The following is a 22,573-nucleotide window of genomic DNA, read 5'->3' as shown; positions in this document are numbered from 1 at the left end:
CCATCAGATCAGCTCCCCGTTCATCAGCGGGAGGCTTCGGGAGTCGTTACGTGTCGTGCTTTATTTACGGCGAGCGCGACGGCGTGTTCGCTCAAACTAGAAGGAGTAATCTGTGCAGCGGCTTACCGGCCCTCGGCCAATGGGAGGCTCCGACCGGGCGTCCAGGAGAGCGTCTGCGCCGCCCGAAACACACTTTCACACGGACCGGCAGCAGCTCTGCACCTTCTGCAGGAAGGAAGACAGCTAACCAGCACCAACCACAGGTGAGCACACACACACACACACACACACACACACACACACACACCTTCTACCATCGTGTTCTGGTCGTGATTGTCCAGAGAAGATGTGAAGGGAAGACCTTTTCAAAACGGACGGCCGTTATAATGTGAGCGATCCGGCCGAAGCTGCAGGAGGTCCCGGGTCGACCCGGAAGCCGAGCCAGGAGCTCCTGGGCGGCGCCGCTCCTTCAGTTCAATCCTTCAATCGTGAATCTTCGGGGCCGCCGTTCGATGAAGCCGACCTCCTCCTCCTCCTCCTCATGGAGAAGATAAGGTGGACTTTATGGATCCCTGACGGGGACGTTCGGTCGTGGCGGCGGCGGCTCTCCGGTCTCGGGCCGTGGATCGTAAATAGTGACGGGCTCACGTGAACGGCGTGGACGGCAGAGTTCGGCTCCAGCCGAACGCAGCCCGCCGGCGTCCGTTCCCTGCTTTGCACCCGAAACCGGGCGACATCCTTCCCTGGAGCAGGACTCCGACCCCGAAGGCATCCCGCCATTTATCAGTGGCGGTCACCGATCTGGACCTTGTCTGGATTATTGTGAATGAGCCGGTGTAATAATAGCCCGGGTCGGATTAGGGCCGGCGCTCTGCTGCCAGCGGAGGGAAGGACGGGGAGCTGCTCTCCTCTTCGACCTCACCGGGGGCCACCTCGGCCAAACCCTGGCTACCCTGGCTACCTGGACTACCTGGACTACCTGGACTACCTGGACCACCAGGGCTACCCTGGCTGCTCCGGTCGTTCTGGCCTCTCTGGCCGCTCTGCTCTGGGGCCAGACGGCGTCCTCCTCGCCCTCTGAGGATTAGAGATTACGGCGGGCGTCTCACCGCTCCTGAGCTCGGGGTGAAGCGGCGCTTGTGTAAGACGAGATTAAGAGCCGCGATCTGTCCTCCTCTTATTAGAGCCGCAAAAATACCAGCAAAGCTGCCACGAGAACATCTCGCCGCCCGCCCGAGGACCTCCTTCTGCTGCGCCTCATGGCCGGTCCGTCGGCTCCGAGAACGACTCTTGTGTTTTCCGGTTTTTGTTTGCGGCTCCAAACCCCTGATGGCGTTCTTCACCAACCTCCCTCTTGTTTCTCCAGACGTCCGGCGATGAGCCGTCCATCGAAGGCGCCCGTGTCCCTGGGCCTCTGCCTGCTGCTCCTGGCCGCGCTGCTGCCCGCCGCCCAGGCCCGCCGCGGCCGCGGAGGGGGCGGCTTCGGCGGCGGCTTCGGCGGGAGGGGCCGCGGTTGGGGCGGGGGCGGGGGCTACAGGCCCGTCCAGAGCGGCGGCCCCAGCGCGGGGAAGGTGGCCGGAGCGGCCGCCGCCGGCGCCATCGGAGGAGCCATGGTGGGGTCGGCCCTCAGCCGCCCCGGCTACGGCTACGGGGGAGGATACGGCGGCTTCGGCGGCTACGGGGGGGGGTACGGGGGCTACGGAGGGGGGTACGGCTACCCGCGCTACGGGGGGGGCTACGGCTCCAGACCCGCCTATGAGCCGGAGGGCTCCGGGGGGATGGAGTTCTACACCGGGGCCTCCAGCGGGCCCATCTACAACAGCATCATCGTGGTGATCGGCTCCCTGGCGTCCCTGCTGGCCGGCCGCTGGGGGGCCGGCCTGTAGCCGCGCCCCGGGAAGAAAACGCCCGGCTACCAAAACACGGCCATACGAGAGATTCCACCTTGTTGACCGTCACGCCGGCCGTCGCTCAGCAGAAATCAATCCATAACGCTGTTCTCTCTGAAAACACATTTCTATCCACCATTAGATCTACAAGGACCAATGACAACACACGTTTCAGCTGAACACACAGGCCTTCCAACGTCCATCAGGACATCACATCTGAGGCACTGGGACTGGATAGCGGTGTAACATCACACACACACACACACACACACGATGGTGTGACCCCTCGGTGACCTGACTGCTGGAACCCCCTCTCCGTTTTGAGTGTCACTCATTTGCCAAAAGAGATAAAGGACAGAATTTCCGAGATTGAAATGTTGTTTCCTCCCGTAGCTCCGTCACCGCCGCCGCCCCTTCGTTCAGGCGTCATAAACGCGTCGGGCCGCCGTTGGGGTTCTTCCGGTCCTGTAGATCCGGACGGGTTCACGGAGCCCTCTGGTGGGCGCAGCTCGGGGCCGTGGGAGAGGGGAAGGTTCAAGGAAACAACCCAAAGGAAAGGAAAGCTACTGGAACGCCGGGGAGATGATGACCTCAACCGAAGTTTAGCATCAAAGAGAAATTGATTAAACCATTTAGTTAGTCCTGATTTTAAGTCCGCATGGAGTTGAGGGCTTCCTCGTTGGACTCCGGACCCGCCTGGTCCCGGTCCTGGTCTTCCAGCTGATCCACGCAGAGCGTCAGGAGATCAGAACCGTCGTCCCGTTCCATCTACCTCAAGACGTCACATCAGGACCAGCAGCTACACACACCTTCTCCGTCACCTTCTGCTCACCAGCTCAGTGTTTGTGTCTGGATTTGACTCCCTTAAAAGCTTTTGGTAGAGTTTGAAAGAAGATTGTGCTTCTTAGTTTTATTTTCTTACATAAATTAAACTATATTAGACCAAAACGGGTGTTTACATTCATTATTCCAGGATGGAGGTCCGTCCGTTCACACACGCTTGTTTCAGAAGTGTTTGGGTGGAGTTACCGGACGAGCGAACGTCACGGCTCCTTCCAGAAGCTTCCGGTCACATCTTTGCTTTTCTTCAGCGGAAACCGTTTCCCTTGTCTGACGAAGGGCGCGGCTCCGGGTCGGAGGCCCGGCGAGAGGAACGTCCGCGACGCGGCGGCGAGAAGCCGTGAGGTCGACCCCGGAGACGCCCGACACCATCGGGCCGCGGACGGAGGGGCAAATGGAAGGGCGGATGATAAAATATTCATGTAACGCCGTCTCTCACGGCCAGCTCTGAAAACCGGTGATGTCACTGCCTGGGCGTCCAATGGCGGTGAGAGTTTGATGGGACGTCCCCGTCCTCCGCTTGCCCTCTGCCGTCTCCTGCTGAGCCGCTGAACGTTCTGGATCGGGACGGGAAGCTGGAGAACCCAAAGAGAAGCCGCCTCCGCCGGGCCATCCTCCGTCCCAGGCAACTCAACCCAGGAAAAAGCACACACACACACACACACACACACACACACACACGGCTGAGCTGATATGTTTATTTGTCAAAACAAGCAGACAAGCAAAAGTGCACGTCGACGCTCTCCGTCCTCGCCGACCCTGACGGCTCCACGCGTCCAACGGAAAGCCTTCCGGCGCGTCCCGATGGAGGGCGAGCGTCCCACAGTGCGTTCATTCACAGCAGAGCGCCGGGCAGCGGATCGCAACTCCTCCGGGACGCCGGAGAAAAGGGTTTTAGCGGTCGGCGGAGGAGGAAGAGGAGGAGGAAGAGGAGGAGGAAGAGGAGGAGGAAGAGGAGGAGGCGTTGGTCGGCAGGAAGGCGTCTCTTCTGCCAACCAGACCTTCCTGCTCGCATCTCGCAGGTGGCCTCCACAGTGCGTCTTCTAAGAGTAGGAAAAATGCCCTTAGTGTGTTTGAGGTCATCAAATGAAGAGGAATCCGGAACGTCTTTCCGTGGAAACGACGAGGGGCAGATTTGAAGACCAGCTAGAGGCCGGGGAAGCAATAAATAACACAAAAGCGACCGATGCTGACCGGAGCGAGAAAAACATGGAGGTGGATCCAAAACAGAAAGAAAAAAATGCCACACGCAGAAATATATTGCACAGCATTAGTTTCAGAGAAGCGCCTTTTCCTTTGAAACGGCCGAGCAGATCCGGAGGACCTCGGCTCCGCTAACGTTGGAAGCAGAAAGCACCGAAGATGTGATCGTTTACGATGCAGAGCCGCCGGGCTGGAAGCAGGCGGCGGCCCATCCGGCCTCCACACGCCTCCACACGCCTCCACACGCCTCCACACGCCTCCACACGCCACTGCAGCCAATCATTTCACAGATGGCAGCGGGTCTGGCGTTCCCCAGGGACGGACGCCGTGACAGGCTAGCATGCAGCAAAGCCCATGAGTAAATACTTTAAATACGATTTTCCCCGCGATACACAAGCAGCGCCGTTTACAACAAATACATTTCCTTCCGGCAGCAGAAGGTGAAGCCAAGCGAGCGTCGGCCGCTCCCTCTGAGATGGAAGCGGACCTTAAGGCGACGCCATCAGGACGTTGCCGAGCAGCGTCGCGAGCGCTCCTGCCAGAAGGGCTAAAAGCCCGCTGACGCCGGGCCGCCGCCCTCCGGAGTTCCTCTGCAGGTAGTCCTGAGCGTACTCCATGTACCGCTCCAGGCACATCCTGGTCCTGACCTGGAGGATAAGCGCCGGGTAGCCGATCTCTTCGATGCCGACCGTGTCGCTGTCGAGGTCGACGCCTCCGGGCCGGGAGGCGGGAGGGGTGGCGCCGGGCTCGGACCCGTTCCAAGTGAGCCGGGTCGGAGTCGGAGGCTCCGAGACGGAGGTATTCCTCGCGTCGGTGATGTCGCCGTGTGACGAGATGTTAGCGCGGGGGTCCGGCGCCGCGGCGGCCCCGGGGCCCGGAGGCGCCGCGCCGGCCTTCTTCTCGGGAGCGGCGACAGGCGGGGCGGCCGTGTGGTTCGTGCAGGAGGCCATGAAGACGTGGTAGGGTCTCAGGGGCCGGGCGTACCCGTAGTCCCGACCGTAGTCGTCGCTGTCGGTGGACCTGACCCCGTACGTCCTGTACATGTAGTGGTTGTAGTAATACTCCTCCTGGCCGCTGTGGAAGGAGAACGGCGGGCGAGGGAAGCGACCCAGACCGTAGCCCAGCGCCATCCCGGCCACGACCCCCCCCGCGGCCGCCATCACCGCCGTTCGTCCGAACCCTCTGGACTTGTCGTCGGGCCTCAGGTTCATGGACTCCACCGAGCGGGAAAACGGGGAGCCCCGTCCGTAGCCGTGACCCCGGTACCCCGCGCTGCCGTAGCGAGGGCTCAGGATCTTGTTGCTGGGGTTTTGGTTGACGTATCCGCCCGGGTAGCCACCGTAAACTCCACCGTTGCCTCCGCTGTACGGGGACCCCCGCGCCGGGTTCTGAGGACGGTACGGCTGCTGGGGGTAGTTACCTGGCTGCTGGGGGTAGTTACCTGGCTGCTGGGGGTAGTTACCTGGCTGCTGGGGGTACCTGCCGGGTTGTCTGGGGTTTCCGGCCTGAGAGCTGGTGCCCTTGGTGTTCTTTTTGAGCGTGTTGCTGTGAATGCTCTCCCGGTTGAAGAAGGGCTTCTTGAAGTTGAAGCCCTTCCCAAAGCCTTTGCCGCCCCGGGCCAGGGAGAACTCTGGGTGGAGAACAAGGAGGAGAAGGCCGAGAAGAGCCACCGCAGTCGGCTTCATGTTTGCCCTGCGGGAGGAAGACGAGGAGGAGCGGCAGTCAGAAGGCGTTCTCGGCCGGTGCGTCACAAATATCATGATTGTTGTTCCGTCGTGACCTCAAATCCATGACGCCACACAGACCGTCCAGAAAACTCACAACATCTCAGCGCTTTCTTACAGTTACAGCGCACATTTGTTAACCCGTGGAAAAACGACTGAATGACAGGAGCTTTATTTAAAAATAAATTCATATATATATATATGTATATATACATGTATGTTTTTTCAGAAGAGACAGTGATCAACCTTCCTTTCATGCACTCATCTGTTATTTGCTGGAAAGGTCCGTGTTGTCTTTCTGTTTGTGCATTTAACTTGGCAGGTGGGCGAAGCGTGAAGTGCATCATGAAGGGGTGGAGGTGGAGGTGGAGGTGGAGGTGGAGGTGGAGATGGAGATGTTGAGATGAATCCGAGGCGTGGATAAGCCTCCCCGGGTTCCTGGGGTGGCTGCTGTTGGATGAGGGATGCTGTCAGAAAGCTTCTGCAGACACCCGTAACTCTGCTCCAGCGGTCATCCTCCATCCCTGCAGCCTCCAGCCTCCAGCCTCCAGCCCTGTGTCTTATGTAGCTCAGAGCCCATGCTTTGCATGAATGAGGTCCTGGGTTCAGTCCCCGTCATCTCCTCTGTCAGTCTCTTTGTTTAAAAGCGTCCGTCATGCACCGTGCAGCCCTCCATCCCTCCATCCCTCCATCCCTCCATCCCTCCATCCCTCCATCCCTCCACCCCGTGTCCTCCAGGCGCCTCCAGGACGCCGCTTCTCCCCAGCCTTCACCCCGCCGTCCCCGCCGTCCCTCCCGGCTGCCCCGCGGCCGTCGCCCCCGAGGCTTACCGTCGTACAGCCGTTCGTCGGGTCGGTCGTCGGGTCGTCCGGTCCCGCTGCCCGGCAGGGAGCTGTCAATGGCAGTGACGTCAGCGACCTGCGTGGGGGGCGCGGCCTAGGATGACGTCACTTCCGGCGTCTGCTGTACGGGCTGCTTCCCGTTGAAGGTGATTTATCTGGTTCTTCTCGTTCATTTATTTATTTACCAACACCCCCCCCCTGTTTTTATCTTTTCTGAATCACTTATAGAGGAAACGTGCAACCACTAGTTTGAGAACGAACCTGCCAAATGTTAGCCGAGCAGCTAACGGCTAGCTCGGCTCCCCTGAGGGGCGCGAGATGTGCGAGCATCGAAACAAAACAAAACAAGATAAATTTAAAAGGCGAAGGAATCGGAGACGCCGTGTCGTCCTACTTTTATAGCCCTCAATCTCTGTGTATATAAGCAGAGTAACTGTCCTCCGCCTCCCATTCTGGGTCTTATAAGTGTAACTCTTACAAGTCTGTCTTATTCCAGCTGTCCTTCACGATGTGCGCTTCCTTCTCTTTGCGAGGAGGACAAAGTCTCTTCTGTCTCCTTCTACCAGTCGTCAGAAGGTTCTTACAGTTGTCAGAAGCTTCTACCAGTCGTCAGAAGGCCTCGTCTTCCAGGGCAGTCTGTTGATGTAGGCAAACAAGTGCATAAGCACTTCTGAACTGCGGCCTGTGGTTTGTCAGCTGACGTGCTGGAGACATCTTACACCTGCTGCCGGATCGGCTGTCGCTCCGGCCTAAATTTAACACGGACCGGAGAGAACAATTATTTATGAAGCCGTGGCAGAGACGGGACTCATGCCCGACATGAAGCCTGGTTCTGAAGGCTCGGCAGAACGTCCAGCCGCCGAGCTCTCGGACGTTTCGAGGGCCGAGTCCCGTCCCGGTCGGTGAGGTGAAGAGTGAGGTGGCGGCTTTAGAAGATTCGCTGGGCGGTCTGAACTTTATATTTGTAGACAACTGTCCAGTCATGCATTCCTTGTGCCTCTTCTCAGCCCCGAACCCTTCGGCGCCCCCCGCCGGCCAGGCTCGTGTCCTTCGCCATGTGCAGTGAGTAAGTCGCTTCTGAAAGGTCTCGCTGCAGCTTCGGCGACGCCTCCCTTTTCAAAGTCCAACAAAGAAAGCAGGACACGAGTGCTCGGGGTTCGGTCATTTTAATTTAATCTTAATTCCCGTATCGCGTGAGGCTGGAGAGCGACGCCATCGGGACCGAGGCGCGTCATGAATCCGGACGGCTCGGCGGCCTCTCGTGTTTCCCCGAGCGGGCCGGCGTCACGGACAAACACAGAGGCTGAATGAAAAGCACGCCGATGCTAATCCACAGAGTGCCAGGGCGGGGGGGTTCGGGAGGACATCGGTGCCGGTCCGTACTCTCCAATTGCTCGACCACAAATTTGGCACGGAATTGTTTACACCGCCGGTTCAGAACGGCAACGTACGTACTTAGGGGCCGGCGGCGGCGCTCTTCTTGAAAAACTTGTTCCAAAAGAGGATTGATTCTCGTCGGAAAGGAGCCGTCACCTTAAGGGTCCAAACGCAGCCAATGACATTACTTTTTGGATTCTTTTCCAGCCAATACTCTCACTCCTTCTCATCCAGGGGGTGAGACTATTGGCGCAGCTTGCGGTGTTGATTCATTTGGGGACGAGGACCTTCTGGTCCAGAGACGAGGTTCAACTGGGCAATTTCCAGATCGAAGTTTAAGGTCGAAGTGCATCGCGAATCGGTTCGGTACGATGATCGACGGTTTGGCTTCTCATGTCAAACGCACACGTGAACCCTCTCACCCGTCAAACCGAGGCACAGAAGAAATAAACCTTCATAGCAGCTTTTGCTTTCCTTGTAAAGAATCCTTTGCGTAGAGCGTGGAGCACATCTCAGGTGGCCTCAGGAGATTCCACTGAGAGCTTCCTGCACACTGACCTCTTTTAGAGCCACAATAGAAACATTTACTCCCATGTGTGACTTTAAGCGTCATATTTAAGTTAATTTCTATGGACAATGTCAAGTATTTTCTCTTTTTAACAAAATCCCAAATATTACAGTGTTAAAACACAACACCAACGGTACATTCCAACGGAACTTTCAAACTTTACAGGTTGTCCATGCGGTGGCCGGCTGTACTTTAAAGGAGCGACTTGTCATTCGTCCGTCTCCGTGCCGACGTGCACGTACGCCTCCTAACTGTTTCAAAACGGGGTGGGAACCTTTACGCCGAGCCAGTGTCTTTAGCAACACCGCCAGAGCTTGGCCAGCGTGTCGCCATGGATGTTGGTTGCGACACGTGGGCTCAGTCCAGCTCAAAGACACGAGGCTAAGAAAAGCATTTCTGAACGGCCGCTGACTTCTCACGCCGGCTCCTGCTACACCGGAGTTCACTTGTGCAAATAAAACCGCTAACTTAAAAAAAATTCATGAGTTGTTAGGCCTTTGCATAGCAAACTGTACAAAGCTGCTGCAGCAGTGGTGTAAGACAGCTATAATATACAGAATATTTACAAATTTACAGGAGGGAAGAGGGAGACCGTGTTGGCCGCAGGGAGACCCCAGGACCAGGACCAGGACCAGGACCAGGACCAGGACCGGTTACAGCGCATTCATCCGGACTCGAAGAGGAGTGCGTTCTTGTGAAAATGGAGGGATGAAGGTAAGCAGAAATGGCAGCAGACTTCGACAGCACTCAGACCGATAGCATCTGGCAACTAACACGTCTGATGACAACGAGGAGAGTCAGACTTCTTCTCCGGTCCAAAGAGGATGATGGGGGATTTTCCGGAAGGGCGCTACAGAAGTGTGCACCGACAACGGGGCACCGTGTGACGCCATTCACCACCCTGAGGACGGCGGCTGTTAAATCCAGCTCTTCTCTTGCGTCGAGGCTCCCGCTCCACTTTACACGCCGTTGGCACTCATCTTGCTCTTCTGGGAAACCTCTGTCGCTACTTTAGCCTGGGGAGAGAGTGGCATCACAACATTTAGCTGCAGTACAGAGAGCTTCCACTGAACCAACTGATGTCAGGGAAGAACAGCTCCCAGAGCGTGTGTGTGTGTGTGTATGTGTGTGTGTGTGTGTGTGTGTGTGTCTAAAAGAAGGAAAGGAAACAGACAATTGCAGCTTTAATTCTGCAGAAAATGCTAGTCAGTGACACCAAAGCTGAAGTTGTATTTGTCAAAACGATTGAAATCCTAAATGTGAAATCCGACTCAAACAGCGGCATCACACTGCAGTTTCATGTCGTGGCGGACAAATGCCAGCGAGCTCGTGGAAGAGATATGGCGGACATCTGTGCATGCCTGTACTTGTACATACTGTATCTGCAATTTGGAGCTCCATCTAATTTGATATGACGCGTTGACGGGCGTGTAATGCAGAGAGTTTGCGGTGCTCCGCTAGGTTTTCATCCAGAGGAGCGTCCGTCCCAGAATAGCTATCGAGATTAGCGTGTTGTGTGACAAATAAGAAAGACGGGAAGTGCTAACTAGCTTACAGAGTCTGGCATCAATCCCTCTCCGGTCTCCGTGTCTCACAGACACTTCCACTACCGTCTTAGAACTTCTCAATGGACCCATAATCGACACCCTCAGGGCGGATGTGGCGCCTACAGCCGCAGACCTGCAGAGAACTAGATGGAGGCTGCTGGCGTCTCCTTAGTTTTACCAATCGGAAGGAAGTTCCTACTTTAATGGGTCCCAGAATGTTACATCTCTGCTCACCTGAAGGACTTCAGCAGCCGTAAGAGGTTTATCTGGCACGCCAGGGGTCTTGCTTCTCATCTCCTCCACCTGGCACGGGAATAAAAGCAGAAAAATGGGCAACTCATTTCATATTCCGATATCTTTACATCCAGCAAAAATGGAGAAGTGGCCTTTCCAGCCACGCGTTCACTTTGAACATCGTTCACTTTGAAGCCGCTTCCCCTCACAGCGGAATGCAGCCCTCATGTGTGAAAGGATGAGAAAGGAGCTAAAAGATCAACATCATGTTCATGTTTCCATGGAGGATGTGATGAGACATTAGCTCGGGGTCAGGAAAGGTGGAGGCGGAGAAACCAAGAACATGTAGCTTTTAATGTAGCACTGACACAGAAACAGTCAGCCTGACCTTCATTCCTGCCTCCCACCTTCAGGTCGCCCGACGGCCCAGAGAACATTCAACTATAATATAATGGGGCTCCAGCAGCCTGAAGCTGCCCCATAGCTCTGGCTGATCTGGTGCTGTGGCATTCTTTATGGCGCCTCGGCCCGACCCTGCACTTTGTGACATCGCGTGTGTGTGTGTGTGTGTGTTGGCTGGACGCACCGGTCTGTCTTTGATAACGAGGGCCGGGTCCGTCAGCACGTCTGAGCCCACCGCCGCCACGTTTGCCCCCGAATTCCCGACGGGTGGAGGCGGAGCTTTCTGGAAAAATAAAACACAAACTCTGATGTCACGTCATCCAAAACAGAGGCCTTAAACTACTCGTGGCGTTTGTCTAATCTGTGGACTGTGTGCAGTGATAGAGCAGAGGACGGACGGTGGCAAACCTCCAGTTTGGGAACAGGAGGGATGACCGGGGCTTTGGGCTTGAGGTCAGTCAGGTACATGGCTCTGGAGAGCAGCAGCAGCGACGGAGGAACGTTTTCTTTCAGGTGCAGGTCCAGCCACTGGAAGGAGGACAACGTTTAGCTGCCATCGCTCACCATCACTGAGCCGACATGCGGAGATCGGAGTTTACCGAAGAAGTTTACCGCAACGGTAGCGTAACTGTAATCTAAAAATCTAAACGTGGCCGTGCATCTGCAGGCGCTCGCTTTGCTGGGCTCCGGGGGACGATCACGGTGGCGGAGCCCCGGACGATCGGAGCCCCGGACGATCGGAGCCCCGGACGATCGGAGCCCCGGACGATCGGAGCGAGCGCTGACGTGAAGCCGCTCACCTGCTGCAGCTGCAGGCGTAGCTGGTCGGTGGTGAGGCCGAGAGACCGCATCCCTCGACTGCGGCACGCAGCCTGCAACTCCGAGACGCTCATGGCCGGCACGCCTTCGGCGGCGATCATCTGTCCAGGAATGGAGGCAACAAATGTTTGTCAAAACCCTGTCGGATCAGCGACGAGCTACTCATAAAATTACCAAGTCCAAATGATCTACCAGCAATATACACATATATGTGTGTGTGTGTGTGTGTGTGTGTGTGTGTGTGTGTGTGCGTGGTTTCCCTTGCATAACAGCCTGAACATACATGGCACAATATAATTGTGCTTACATTAGCTTACATTAGCTCCATTATTGTCCTTCCTCTGATGAGGTCTTGCACCGAATGGGCTCAGTAAACTATCAGGTAGCCCAAACTCTAACACACTTCCAAATCCATCAGTCACGGTGGAACGGTGTTTGTATCCAGATCTGGGATTGGCTGTACTGTATGTCAATCAAGCGCGTCGATGCCACAGTGGGGATGGATGATACGCTAACGGCTATTTGTAATAACATCCCATCTTTCCACACTACTTGTACTGTCATATGTTCAGCGAGTCGCGGTTGAGTTTTTACGTTGCGCGGTAGAGTTCATTTTGAAAGGCGGGGCTCCACGATGGACCCGTGTTGCTTTTGCGATCGACCAGTAGATCGGGATCGACGCGTTGGACGCCCCTGATCTACAAACTTACACCCCCACCCCAACAAAAAACCCTGAGAGGACACCTCAGGGGCGTTGGAAATCTGATATAAATCCAGTAGTGGGAAGGGGGAGAAGAAATGCGTTTTCATCAAATCTACATTCACGTCTCGTTCTCTCTCACAGATAACGACCGTAAGCGTCCTGCAGCTCCGGCCCTCCTTCTCACCTCGTCGTCTGACTTGATGGTCCTGAGTTGCATCATGAGCTGAAAACGCAGCAAGTTGTTGGTTCCGATGGGCTGCAGCTCCAGCAGCTTGCACAGAGCCACCAGCTGGGGGCGCTCCAGGTGCTCCAGGGTCAGCTCGTCCTCAAAAAGCTTGGAGAAGCGCACGATGTCTTTTATGGTTGGCTGCTCGCCGGTGCCCCGCACCTGACACACACACACACACACACACACACACACACACACACACACACACACACACAAGCGCATTAATGCAAAGGTGGAACAGTCGACGGAAACACGTCCGACACCGTCTGAGGCGTCTCTGCGTTACGGCTCTACCTTCTGGACATATGTGGAGAAGCGCTGAGTGTCGTCCTCAGTCTGGGCCTTTGCCTTGTTCCTGCGAGCCATCTCTGCGATGGTCTCCTGAAGAAACTTGGCAAGTTCCAGCTTGGCAGCCAGACCCTTCCTCTGCTTCTCCTCCTGCTCAGAAGATGGGAAAATGAGTCCGCTAGTAAAGAAGCAGCAAAACTGGACTGTCTACAGTTCAACAGACCCACGGCTGAACGCCGGCTGAACAGAGAAACGAGACGAAATGTTTCATCTGGACTTTTCTTCTATTCCTCCAAACTGTTTGCCTTGAATATGCTCTTTGGTTTTCTTCTGTGCTTTGCACTGAGGGGTGCGAGCGCTTTCAAAACACGTCCGGCTTGACATGAATAACATAAACACATCGCAGGACGAGCGGAAAGTTTAGTTATCGGCGAACACATGAGTGGTAATGGCTGTCAGCAGACGGCTGGCCCAGAGCGGAGCTTCGTCCGTCCCTGCCGTCACACGGAAGCCACGGATCGATTGTTACCGTCACAAAGTCCACGCACTTGGAAGAGGGAGTGGACGGACAGCAGTAGTCCGAGTGAGCGCCACAAAGCTCTTCCTCCTTCTTTGACTGTCCAATTGTGCTTCTATAAAAGCTGGGAGACTGTATTTACGCCGCTTCAGTGAGTCCCATCCAACTGGCGGCAGCATTTGCACTCTGTGCTTTACGGCCGGGATCTTTTCTGCCCATTCCCATGTCCTACAGGAGGCCTAACACCTCTGTGAAGCCTAAGAGCTGGGGAGCATATCTGCTAACCATCCAGGCGTGCTCCACAACCAGCAGGGAACATCAGGATCCTCCAGTTCATTGGACCACAAACAGCAGCCTGCTGCTTCTCATCCAGGACGCTTAAAGTTAATAATAGGAATGCTCACATTGCACAACCCGACAAATGAGGCCTTTTCCCCCTGATGATCAATGCAGTTGTTTATAAAGGTTTGTCAAAACACGTTGGCAGCTCAAGTGCACCTTCCCAACTTCCAGAGAAAAATGCTGAGCAAAGATAAGACAGCTGCCAGCAAACGGCCCAGATACTGGTGACAGCAGCCATATCTGAGGCAACGCAGGTAATCACAGTCAACCCTACTGCGAGGACATTCCAGCACCACAATGGGAGTGTGTGTGTGTGTGTGTGTGTGTGTGTGTGTGTGTGTGTGTGTGTGTGTGTGTGTGTGTGTGTGTGTGTGTGTGCATGTACACATGCCTTTTTGGACTCTGTCTCAAAGGTGGAGGGCAACATCTCTGGAAAGAGCTTGAGGAAGACTGGCAGGAGGAACTCCATAAAGGGAACGATGATAAATACCATGAAGGGCACCAGACGGAAGAGGTCAGCGCAGGTCCTCATCAGCTGTCGACACACAAAAACAATGGCGGCGCGTCACAAAAGCGGGCTGGAAACCAGGACCGGAGGTTACAATCAAGACAGCGTGCAGAACAGATGACACACCTGACTGTTGAATTCAGAGATTAGCGTTGTCAGTTCCGCTGACTAAAAACAGCTCGGATAATGGAGCTAAAATGGTGGAGGGTGTAAATCGTGACCTTCTTGCAACCCCGTGTCTTCATATTCTACGCCGGGAAGACGGTCAGATAATTCTATACCGCATCTTTCAGGCCAATCAAAACTCCTAGAACCCTGCTTTGGCGGGAGCTGCTCTCATATATTACATATGACCAGAAATCAGCCAGTATTTGTTTCTAATATGCCGGTAACTCATCGGTTCAGTAAAGGACAGAGATCTTCTGCAGGGGTCGCAAACAAGGTTAACAACAAACATTAACCTGCACCATCTTTGCCCTGTATTGAAGCAGGAAATAATAGACGATAAAATGGACCGGCAACAGACCAAACCGTGATGAACATACAGCATTATCTTTAGCTTAGCACGCAACGTGGGTCAGTGGACAATGAGCTTGTTAGTTTGTCTTTTGTTGTGGACCAAACAAAGCTGGGACATGAACTGAGCCAGCAGCCCGTGTGACCGGCGTCACACACAACTGTAAAAGTGCAATTTCTCACACTTATTCTAACCACGGGCACTCAGTCCACATTCCTCAAGGACAGAGAGGGGGAAAAGAACTTTGAAATCAAATGCCATTCATGTCGTGGGGTGTACTCCGATTAAAAAGGTAGAGCAGACACTTAAAGCGAATGTGATTCATGTCGTGGGGTGTACTCTGATTAAAAAGGTAGAGCAGACACTTAAACCAAATGTGATTCATGTCATGGGGTGTACTCTGATTAAAAAGGTAGAGCAGACGCAGCCGTGGCTGTGACCGAGGAGAGGGAAGCCAGACTGGCCTTGAGGAACCAGACGGGCGTGTTGTCATAACCTCAGGCCACGAAATGATAAGCCAACGCTGTCTACACTGCAAAAGGGCTTCTGGTTTTCAGGTATGTAATGTCTCCAGGTGGAAAGCTACAAAGTCAGTTGATTTTTTTTAAGGGAAAACAATAGTAGTATTGTAAATCTGAACCATTTTTGTCTTTATCGCAGCCCTAAATATAATGTAAGCATCCTAAAGAGACTGGATTCAGTTTTGTTGTAGGGCGTTGGGCTCTTACCCTCCGTCTCTCCCTGCGGCTGAGGAGCTGTCCATGCAGCAGCCTCCACACCATCCTGCCCGCGATCTTGATATCGATGCCAAGTAACCGGAAGCCATTGTAATAATGCTTCAACTCGTCGACGACCCTCTGATGCAGGGCCTTCTTCACGACGGCGGCGGCGGCGCTCGCTGTGGGCGTGGGGACGGGAGCCGGCCCGGGCTGGGCCGCGGCGCCCACAGAGTCTGTTTTGGCTTCGTCCTGTCCTGAAGAAGAAGAGGGGGCCTTCGAATCGTCTGCCTTTATGTCTTGGAGCCAAACACCTGAGTTATGAAGAGAGCGAGCAAAAAGGGCAGAGCTGTGGCCGCGGCCCAGGGCGCCACCCCGGTAGCACTGGGGGGAGCCGTAGCGGGAGTGCTTGGCCGGGTGTGGCGAGGTGACGTGGCGGCCGGGGTCTATGTGGAGGTACGCTTTGGAAGATAGAAGGGAGCAGCTGTGCTTCTTTGAAAGTAAATATGATCCCCTGTTGACAACGAAGAGAAAAAAAAGGGTTGCTATTACATATCATTATGGGACACATTCATTTGCAAAAAACTGATTATGCTACAACTTCTGCATACTAGTTGAAGATATTAGGTAATTAACTATCAATTACAGTCTAATTGAAGATTAAGTTTCAAGCAGTTGCATGTCTGAGCATCTACCACTTCATATCATGAAGGAGTAATATCTCTCTCTCTCTCTCTCTCAGTGGTTGTGTTGATAAAAGGGAGTGGAGTCTTGGTGTATCTTCAGTGTGCACGAGGTAAGAGGAGCTGGCCCTTTGTGCTCTAGAGGTGGAGAGGTATAAAGTGTAAAGACTGAAGGCTTTATACAACATGTGTCACGTCACACAAGAAGAAGTGTGTGCTGGAAGGCCGTCACCAAACCAAACAATGTAAGTGTTCTGCTCATGGTTTTATTACTGTGTTTGTTTTTAGTGCATGTGTGCGCACACCAGGCAACACTTGTGTGCCCTTCACTCCGACACTGCAATGATTAACTACCTGAGCAGGTAGAGCAGCAGCCGTCTGCTGCGAGCAACGCTAATCCACCTCCTACAGACGTCTGCAGTCCCAGCTGAAAGGTCGCCAGGTACATACACCATCAAAGAATGTTTATGCTGATTAACTGGTCAATAAGGCGACGTGTGTCTCAGGTTACCAGCCACACGAGCTCAGTTACCCAGTCCAGTCACGTGATCCTTATTCTGAAAACAATAGAGAGAAAAGGTCCCGTTCTCCTCCTCCACATCACCGTACTGTACGTTAAGCTGGCGGGAGCCGAAGCCAAACATGTTGAGGCCTCCGGCGCCAAACACCGACAGCTGCCTCTTTTTTCAGACACTTCAACTTAGCAGCAGTGTCTGATCTTGTCCAGTAGAAACCACAGTGCGTCAGAAGCCCATCCAAGATGTGACCTGGTGATGAGCTTTCACTGATACTCCTTGAATGTTCCAGTCTGATGATGAACACTGCAAGCCTACCGGCGAGAACGTCTCCTCCGCACAGGGGAGCCTGCGACCGTCGATCGACAGATCTCACTATTCCCGACGTTGGCATTCAAACTCACGGTTAATCTCGGCAACGACGAGATAATTACAGTTTTAGGGTTAGGGGAAGGTAGGGCGTATGTTTGTCCTTACAGCAGCAGATACCAAGCGGAGACTCCTCATAGTTTCAGACAGACAAATTTTAACAGTGTCGGTGCGTCTCCTTCAGGTACATTATGTAACCAGTCAACCCGGGCGGGTTAGTCTGCTCTGCATCTTCTTGAGAAAAGGTCTTCAATCCCGGCTTGTCTTGACTGCTCACCTTTGGTACCATGGCATCGTGTTCCACTGGCTGGTTGTCCACAGACACTTTTTGAACCCTAGCTTGATATTACTTTCCGCACCACGGCACATTTTACTCACGGATCTTCCCATTTCCCGACAAACTATTTGAGATATTTGTCTGAATATCACTAACGGCGCTCTGTCCAGCTTCGTAATGCAAAGCAGACAGCAGCGGCTGCTCCAAATGTGACTGCAGGTCGACATCAGCGGTGTGTACGTCCCCAGTAGGACCAAGTGCAACGCTAAATATGATACCCATGACTCTGACTGTATGCCTGCTGTGTGACAGTATCACTTTAAGCTGCAGGCACCGTTCATATTAAAAACAGCAAGACTATTTATAATAAACATGATAGTGCCACTAATAGGAGGCTATGACCTTTTTTGTTGTGAATCTCATGTTTAATGCATGGAGTGTATTATGGTCATTGTTGCATTAGTGTGCACATTTTGTGAACAAAACAGATCGACAGTAGGAGCACGCTACGAGCAAGATGCTAAAGCTAACACATAAATAACCCCCCCTCTCCCAGTGTACTGTCAGGGCTTCCAGTGTTTTCTCGGGCACCAGTCTGGATCCGTGTGTGTCACACACCCGTCCCGGCGGGCTCCGTGCAGAGCAGCGGCGCCTCCGGCTCCTTACCTCGACCGGGTGACGGCGAGCATCAGCTGGTGGTTGAACGCAGCCATTTCAGGAGCTCAGGCTTTCTGCGGAGGCACACGGAGAGGCGGACAGAGCTCCGGTTACTGCGGCACCGGAGCCGGTGATTGGACGGCGGAGCGAAGGCTGAGACTCACGGCGAACACGCGGATCGGGAGCAACCGACGAGCGTGAACGTTAGCTAAGCATTTATTACGTAACATGGCAGCGCTAACGTTAGCGTGCTGACGCAAAGATAGCACAACACGAGATAACCCGCTACAACCGTGCTCACACGGCCTCACAGTCACACGACATTAGACTTATCGGTTACCTCCGATACTCCGATTGATTGATTGATTTGATTAAACGATGATCTTATAAGCTACGTCATAACACACATACGTCTACTTTTAGGGGACGTGTGTTTCGCTACCGAGGAAGGGGCGTCTCCTGGTGACACTTTTAATTCAAACACGACATTCTTTGGGGTACAATTCCAGTCAGATTGAGGTATAAGCTTAACGCTTACATAGAAGTCCCGAAACTCACCTCTCGCCCCGTGCGAAACGACATTACATGGGTGTAGAAAGGAAACCGACCGGTAATTACGATTTAACACGTACTGCAATGTCATTTTTTCCCTTCCAGTTTAAAGCCTTTCCGGTAAGCTAGGCGTGCTAGCCTGCTGTTGGCTAAAGCTAGCAGCTGAAATGGCGACCCTACTAACCTCCAGCGTCAAAGACCGGGCTACAACTGCTGACGGGGCGCAGGAAGGCTTCTCGGCGGGCCACGAACAATATAATCCATCGGTTGGGGTGAACGGGTAAGACGGAAGCGACGTTTCTCGGGGTAATAACCCCATTTACGTCGGGTTATTACTGCGGGTGACGGAGCGTCCTTCTGGCTGCGCTGCGCTGAGCGGATCTGCGCCGAGCGGAGCGCAGCCGTCACTGGGCTCGGACGGCCGAGGCTGACTGCGCCTCTGCGCATGCGCCGGACGGACCGCGCGGATCGTGCGTACATGTTGAGCGCTGACGTACAACCGAAGATCGTAGTGAAGAAGAGTGATGTCTCACTCTGTGGCAGAAAGACGAGCCGGCCTGCCGGGGATTGGAAGAGAGCTGAACTGGGGGACCGAGAGTAGCGGGTTTATTTAGCAGATATCACTGGTATTTATTTGTTATTGCACAGGTAAAAGGTAGATATTACTGGTATTTAGCTATTATTGCACAGCTGACAAACAGATATTACTGGTATTTAGCTATTATTGCACAGCTGACAAACAGATATTACTGGTATTTATTTGTTATTGCACCGATAACAGGCAGATATTACTGGTATATATTTGTTATTGCACCGATAACAGGCAGATATTACTGGTATATATTTGTTATTGCACAGGTAACAGGTAGATATTACTGGTATTGAGTTGTTATTGCACAGCTGACAAACAGATATCACTGGTATATTTTTGTTTTTGCACCGATAACAGGCAGATACTACGAGTATTTATTGGCTATTGAACAGGTAACATGCAGATATTACTGACATTCGTTATTGCACAGGTAACAATATATATTATGTGTTATTGCACCGATAACAGGCAGATATTACTGGTATAAATTTGTCATTGCACAGGTAACAAACAGATATTACTGATATTTAGTTGTTATTGCACAGGAAACAGGCAGATATTACTGGTATTTAGTTGTTATTGCACAGCTGACAAACAGATATTACTGGTATTTATTTGTTATTGCACCGATAACAGGCAGATATTACTGGTATATATTTGTCATTGCATAGGTAACATGCAGATATTACTGACATTTGTTATTGCACCGATAACAGGCAGATATTACTGGTATATATTTGTTATTGCATAGGTTATTGCATTACTGGTATTGAGTTGTTAGTGCACAGCTGACAAACAGATATCACTGGTATATTTTTGTTTTTGCACCAATAACAGGCAGATACTACGAGTATTTATTGGCTATTGAACAGGTCACATGCAGACATTACTGACATTTGTTATTGCACAAGCAACAATAGATATTACTGGTATTTATTTATTATTGCACAGGTAACAGGCAGATATTACTCATGTTTTATTTGTTATTGCACAAGTAACATGCAGATATTACTGGTATTTGTTCATGCACAGGTGACCTTCACATGCTGTGGAAGTGCCGCCTCTTTGAATGTGCGTGGTGAATAGACGTCATGGGCAATGAATAAGAAAGCAAACAAATACAAAATGAATACATACAAGTATTGTGTATTTTATCAAAACATTTATAATGTTTTTGTCAGAAGTGCGGAGTCGATATGAGTGCCATTATAGTCCGGTTCATTTTGCCGTACTGACTGTGAAAGGATGGTTGTCGTCACCTCGGGTCTTTGCACCTTCACCGGCCTGTTGATCACCACGTGAGCGATGAGAGCTTTACCTGGAGTGAATTGTTCCTGCCGTCTATTCAGGCAGCGTAAAAGAAAAGGATCACGGTTTGCTTTCAATTTCTCCATTGAGCAGATCCTCATGTTTTCCTGACAGGATGAAGCTTGGATATGTTCACAACATTTGCATGACACTGACAGAAAATAAACCACCTCAGAAACATACTGACGACATAAACCCTCGTACATGTTTGCAAGGCTGACCCGGGCCTGGGCTCCAGGGATGTTGGAGATCTGAGCCGCAAAACCTTATTGACCAGATGTAATGACGTATCGGAGCGCGTTTCTCAAGCAGCAGCTGTGTTTGGCTCACACTGCTCATGACCCCCCAACAGAACCTGCAGTGGCTGCAACTTGTTCAGTGTGAAATGGAAGTAAGAGAGGTAAAGACACAGTCGGGAGACCCAATCCTGCAGGCCTGTAGGACACCGATGTTTCTTCAAATAAATGACTGGATCAAAGCGGAGTTTAGAGAAAAGTTAATATCAGATTTTCACGAGTCTGACGGAAAGAGGACTTCAAAGAAACGCCCCGTGTTTCCGATTCTGCTGGATTACCGGGAAGTCAGGCCTTAATCTTCACTGCCTCTTATTGTGCAATCGTTTCAGAGCGAAAGAAAGAAGTAAGATATTTCTGCTCAGCCGTCCAAGACCAGAACTGCCATGATGACCGGGGAAACACATCGATCGTGGTGAAGGTTTCAGATCGACCGTCCATTTGTCACTTTACCAGTTCATTCGATTCGAATGTGGACGAGGGATGAAGGTGCAGAGATGCCTGTTGGCTACTACAAGTTCCGAGGGTAAAGATGGAAACATCTAAACCCCTTGGAGATCCTGATCCTGCTCCTTTGGCGTTTTGTGTGACTTGACGAACGCAATCAGGACGATGCGGGCCTTCGGACGACCTTGGGGTCAGCAGCTTTCATTTAGAAGGTGGCTTTATGAACCGACCCATTCAGTTCACAGTTCTCCCTGCTTTCTGACCCGGTTCTGTTTGACAACAAAAACCGTTTCACAAAATGAGGCGATCAGATCCTCAAAAGATGGAGGGACCCTTTTTTTCTTTCACTTTCACTTGAACAGCACTCATAGCCAGAGTTTGTTCACTCGCTCTGGAAGATATTTTAGATTTCGTCCACTTGCTGCGTTGTCCCCCTTTGGACCTCCAATATATGACATGGCTGATCTGGAAATAAAAACGGTGTAAGTTCTGATCTGAAAAGATTTATTGCCGTTGCCGAGAAGGAAGTGCAAGAGGGAATTATGAAACGCCGGACTGGAACGTGAGACACCATTTTGAGACTGAACTGATAAATTTAGATCCATGTAGATGGCGGGAAGAGAAGCACTTGGTTAACATATGAGGAGCAGGCCTTCATGGAGGTCCTCACTTCACTGCTGTCACAGCATCAGAAGCAGAAGATACCGCCAGGGAGGAGGAGGACAACAGGAGGAACGTGAGGAGGATCGGAGGAAGAGAAGGAGAACAGGAGGAAAAGGGGAACAGGAGGAGGATGAGAATGAGGTAAAAGGAGGAGAGCCTTCCGCTGCACCCCGGGTCACACATTCTCTGCCTCTGAATGCCCCCCTGCTGCAGCTCAGTTACCCCGGAGTTACCCCAGGGGGAGGCAGGAGGCCGGGCTGCCCTCCACGCACATCTCCAGGACAAAAGGAGGGGCAGAAATGCGTGGACCACCGACCCAGAGATCGTAGGGGGTCTTCATCACTGAGCTGGCGCCGTTGGCTCTGCAGGTGACGGATACCCCCCGGGGTAATTACAGCAAGACTCACTTCATCACCGTGCCTGATGCGGAGAGGGACGGGGGGTGGTTCCAGGGCACCGTCGCACACCTTGGTCTCCTCCGGCTTCTACCAGAGGCGTGTTCCTTGAAAGCACCTCCACCGGCGTCTCCTGATGTTCACAGCTGCGGAGACTTTCAGGTCAGACCCGGACGTCCTATGAGAAGCACCGGAGCTTGTGGATTTTCAAAACAAACAGGAAGTGGAATTTTATGTTATTTGATGAAATGAATGTCAGCCGTGCTATTTTTAAATGGTATCCAAACAATGGGAGAGGAGATCTTTGGCCCCGTGGAGTTTTGTATTCAACTAACTCAACACGTGCCTGGCGGAGACTGAAGTTATTATTGTATCCTGTTAGCTACTAGCACGTAGCTGTCCGCTGCAGTGGTGTCAGTAGGGATAGATGGTCGGCCCCGACCCCCGTGCCCCCCACGGTCCTCCTCCGTCGGAAGCAGAAGGCTGCCGTTCTGGGGCCTGGTTCCACCCCGGGCCTCTGCGCCCCTAAAAGGCAGCGTCTACTCTCCGGGCGCTCA

The 22,573-nt window shown here is 52.9% G+C and overlaps 3 protein-coding genes across 5 annotated transcripts; 1 reads left to right on the top strand and 2 right to left on the bottom strand.

The window, feature by feature from the left end:
• Positions 1-188: 188 nt before the first annotated feature.
• Positions 189-2,828, top strand: prnpa (prion protein a (Kanno blood group)). The gene is made up of 2 exons (XM_086174066.1): positions 189-263; positions 1,367-2,828. The coding sequence occupies exon 2, from the start codon at positions 1,377-1,379 to the stop codon at positions 1,884-1,886; it is 510 nt and encodes a 169-aa protein (XP_086030192.1). The 5' UTR covers positions 189-263; positions 1,367-1,376; the 3' UTR covers positions 1,887-2,828.
• Positions 2,829-3,415: 587 nt separating this feature from the next.
• On the bottom strand, positions 3,416-7,525 carry LOC147218158 (uncharacterized). 2 transcript variants are annotated; one of them, XM_086173310.1, is made up of 3 exons: positions 6,977-7,525; positions 6,487-6,548; positions 3,416-5,624 (listed from the first exon to the last, which is right to left on the bottom strand). In XM_086173310.1, exon 3 carries the CDS (start codon positions 5,615-5,617, stop codon positions 4,421-4,423), a length of 1,197 nt encoding a protein of 398 aa, XP_086029436.1. In that variant the 5' UTR covers positions 5,618-5,624; positions 6,487-6,548; positions 6,977-7,525; the 3' UTR covers positions 3,416-4,420. The 2 variants fall into 2 exon arrangements, with proteins under 2 accessions (XP_086029436.1, XP_086029435.1); XM_086173309.1 differs by having other exon boundaries at positions 6,487-7,525.
• A 123-nt stretch (positions 7,526-7,648) lies between these two features.
• letm2 (leucine zipper-EF-hand containing transmembrane protein 2) lies at positions 7,649-18,744 on the bottom strand. Of its 2 annotated transcripts, none has more exons than XR_015108763.1 (11): positions 18,503-18,744; positions 17,776-17,840; positions 15,278-15,779; positions 13,916-14,059; positions 12,672-12,815; positions 12,333-12,536; positions 11,427-11,546; positions 11,035-11,154; positions 10,811-10,909; positions 9,999-10,293; positions 7,649-9,459 (listed from the first exon to the last, which is right to left on the bottom strand). XR_015108763.1 is itself a non-coding variant. In XM_086173307.1 (11 exons), the coding sequence occupies exons 2-11, from the start codon at positions 17,820-17,822 to the stop codon at positions 9,403-9,405; spliced, it is 1,506 nt and encodes a 501-aa protein (XP_086029433.1). In that variant the 5' UTR covers positions 17,823-17,840; positions 18,503-18,744; the 3' UTR covers positions 7,649-9,402. The 2 variants fall into 2 exon arrangements, 1 of the variants encoding a protein (XP_086029433.1); XM_086173307.1 differs by having other exon boundaries at positions 10,225-10,293.
• Between the last annotated feature and the right edge of the window lie 3,829 nt (positions 18,745-22,573).

The sequence above is a fragment of the Fistularia commersonii genome, chromosome 26 (assembly GCF_037954325.1).
Source record: "Fistularia commersonii isolate RoL2024-O1a breed Wild chromosome 26, RoL_Fcom_v1.0, whole genome shotgun sequence".
Lineage (NCBI taxonomy): Eukaryota > Metazoa > Chordata > Actinopteri > Syngnathiformes > Fistulariidae > Fistularia > Fistularia commersonii.
Note: the sequence above shows the minus strand (reverse complement) of the source record. Positions and strands in the feature narration are given on the sequence as shown.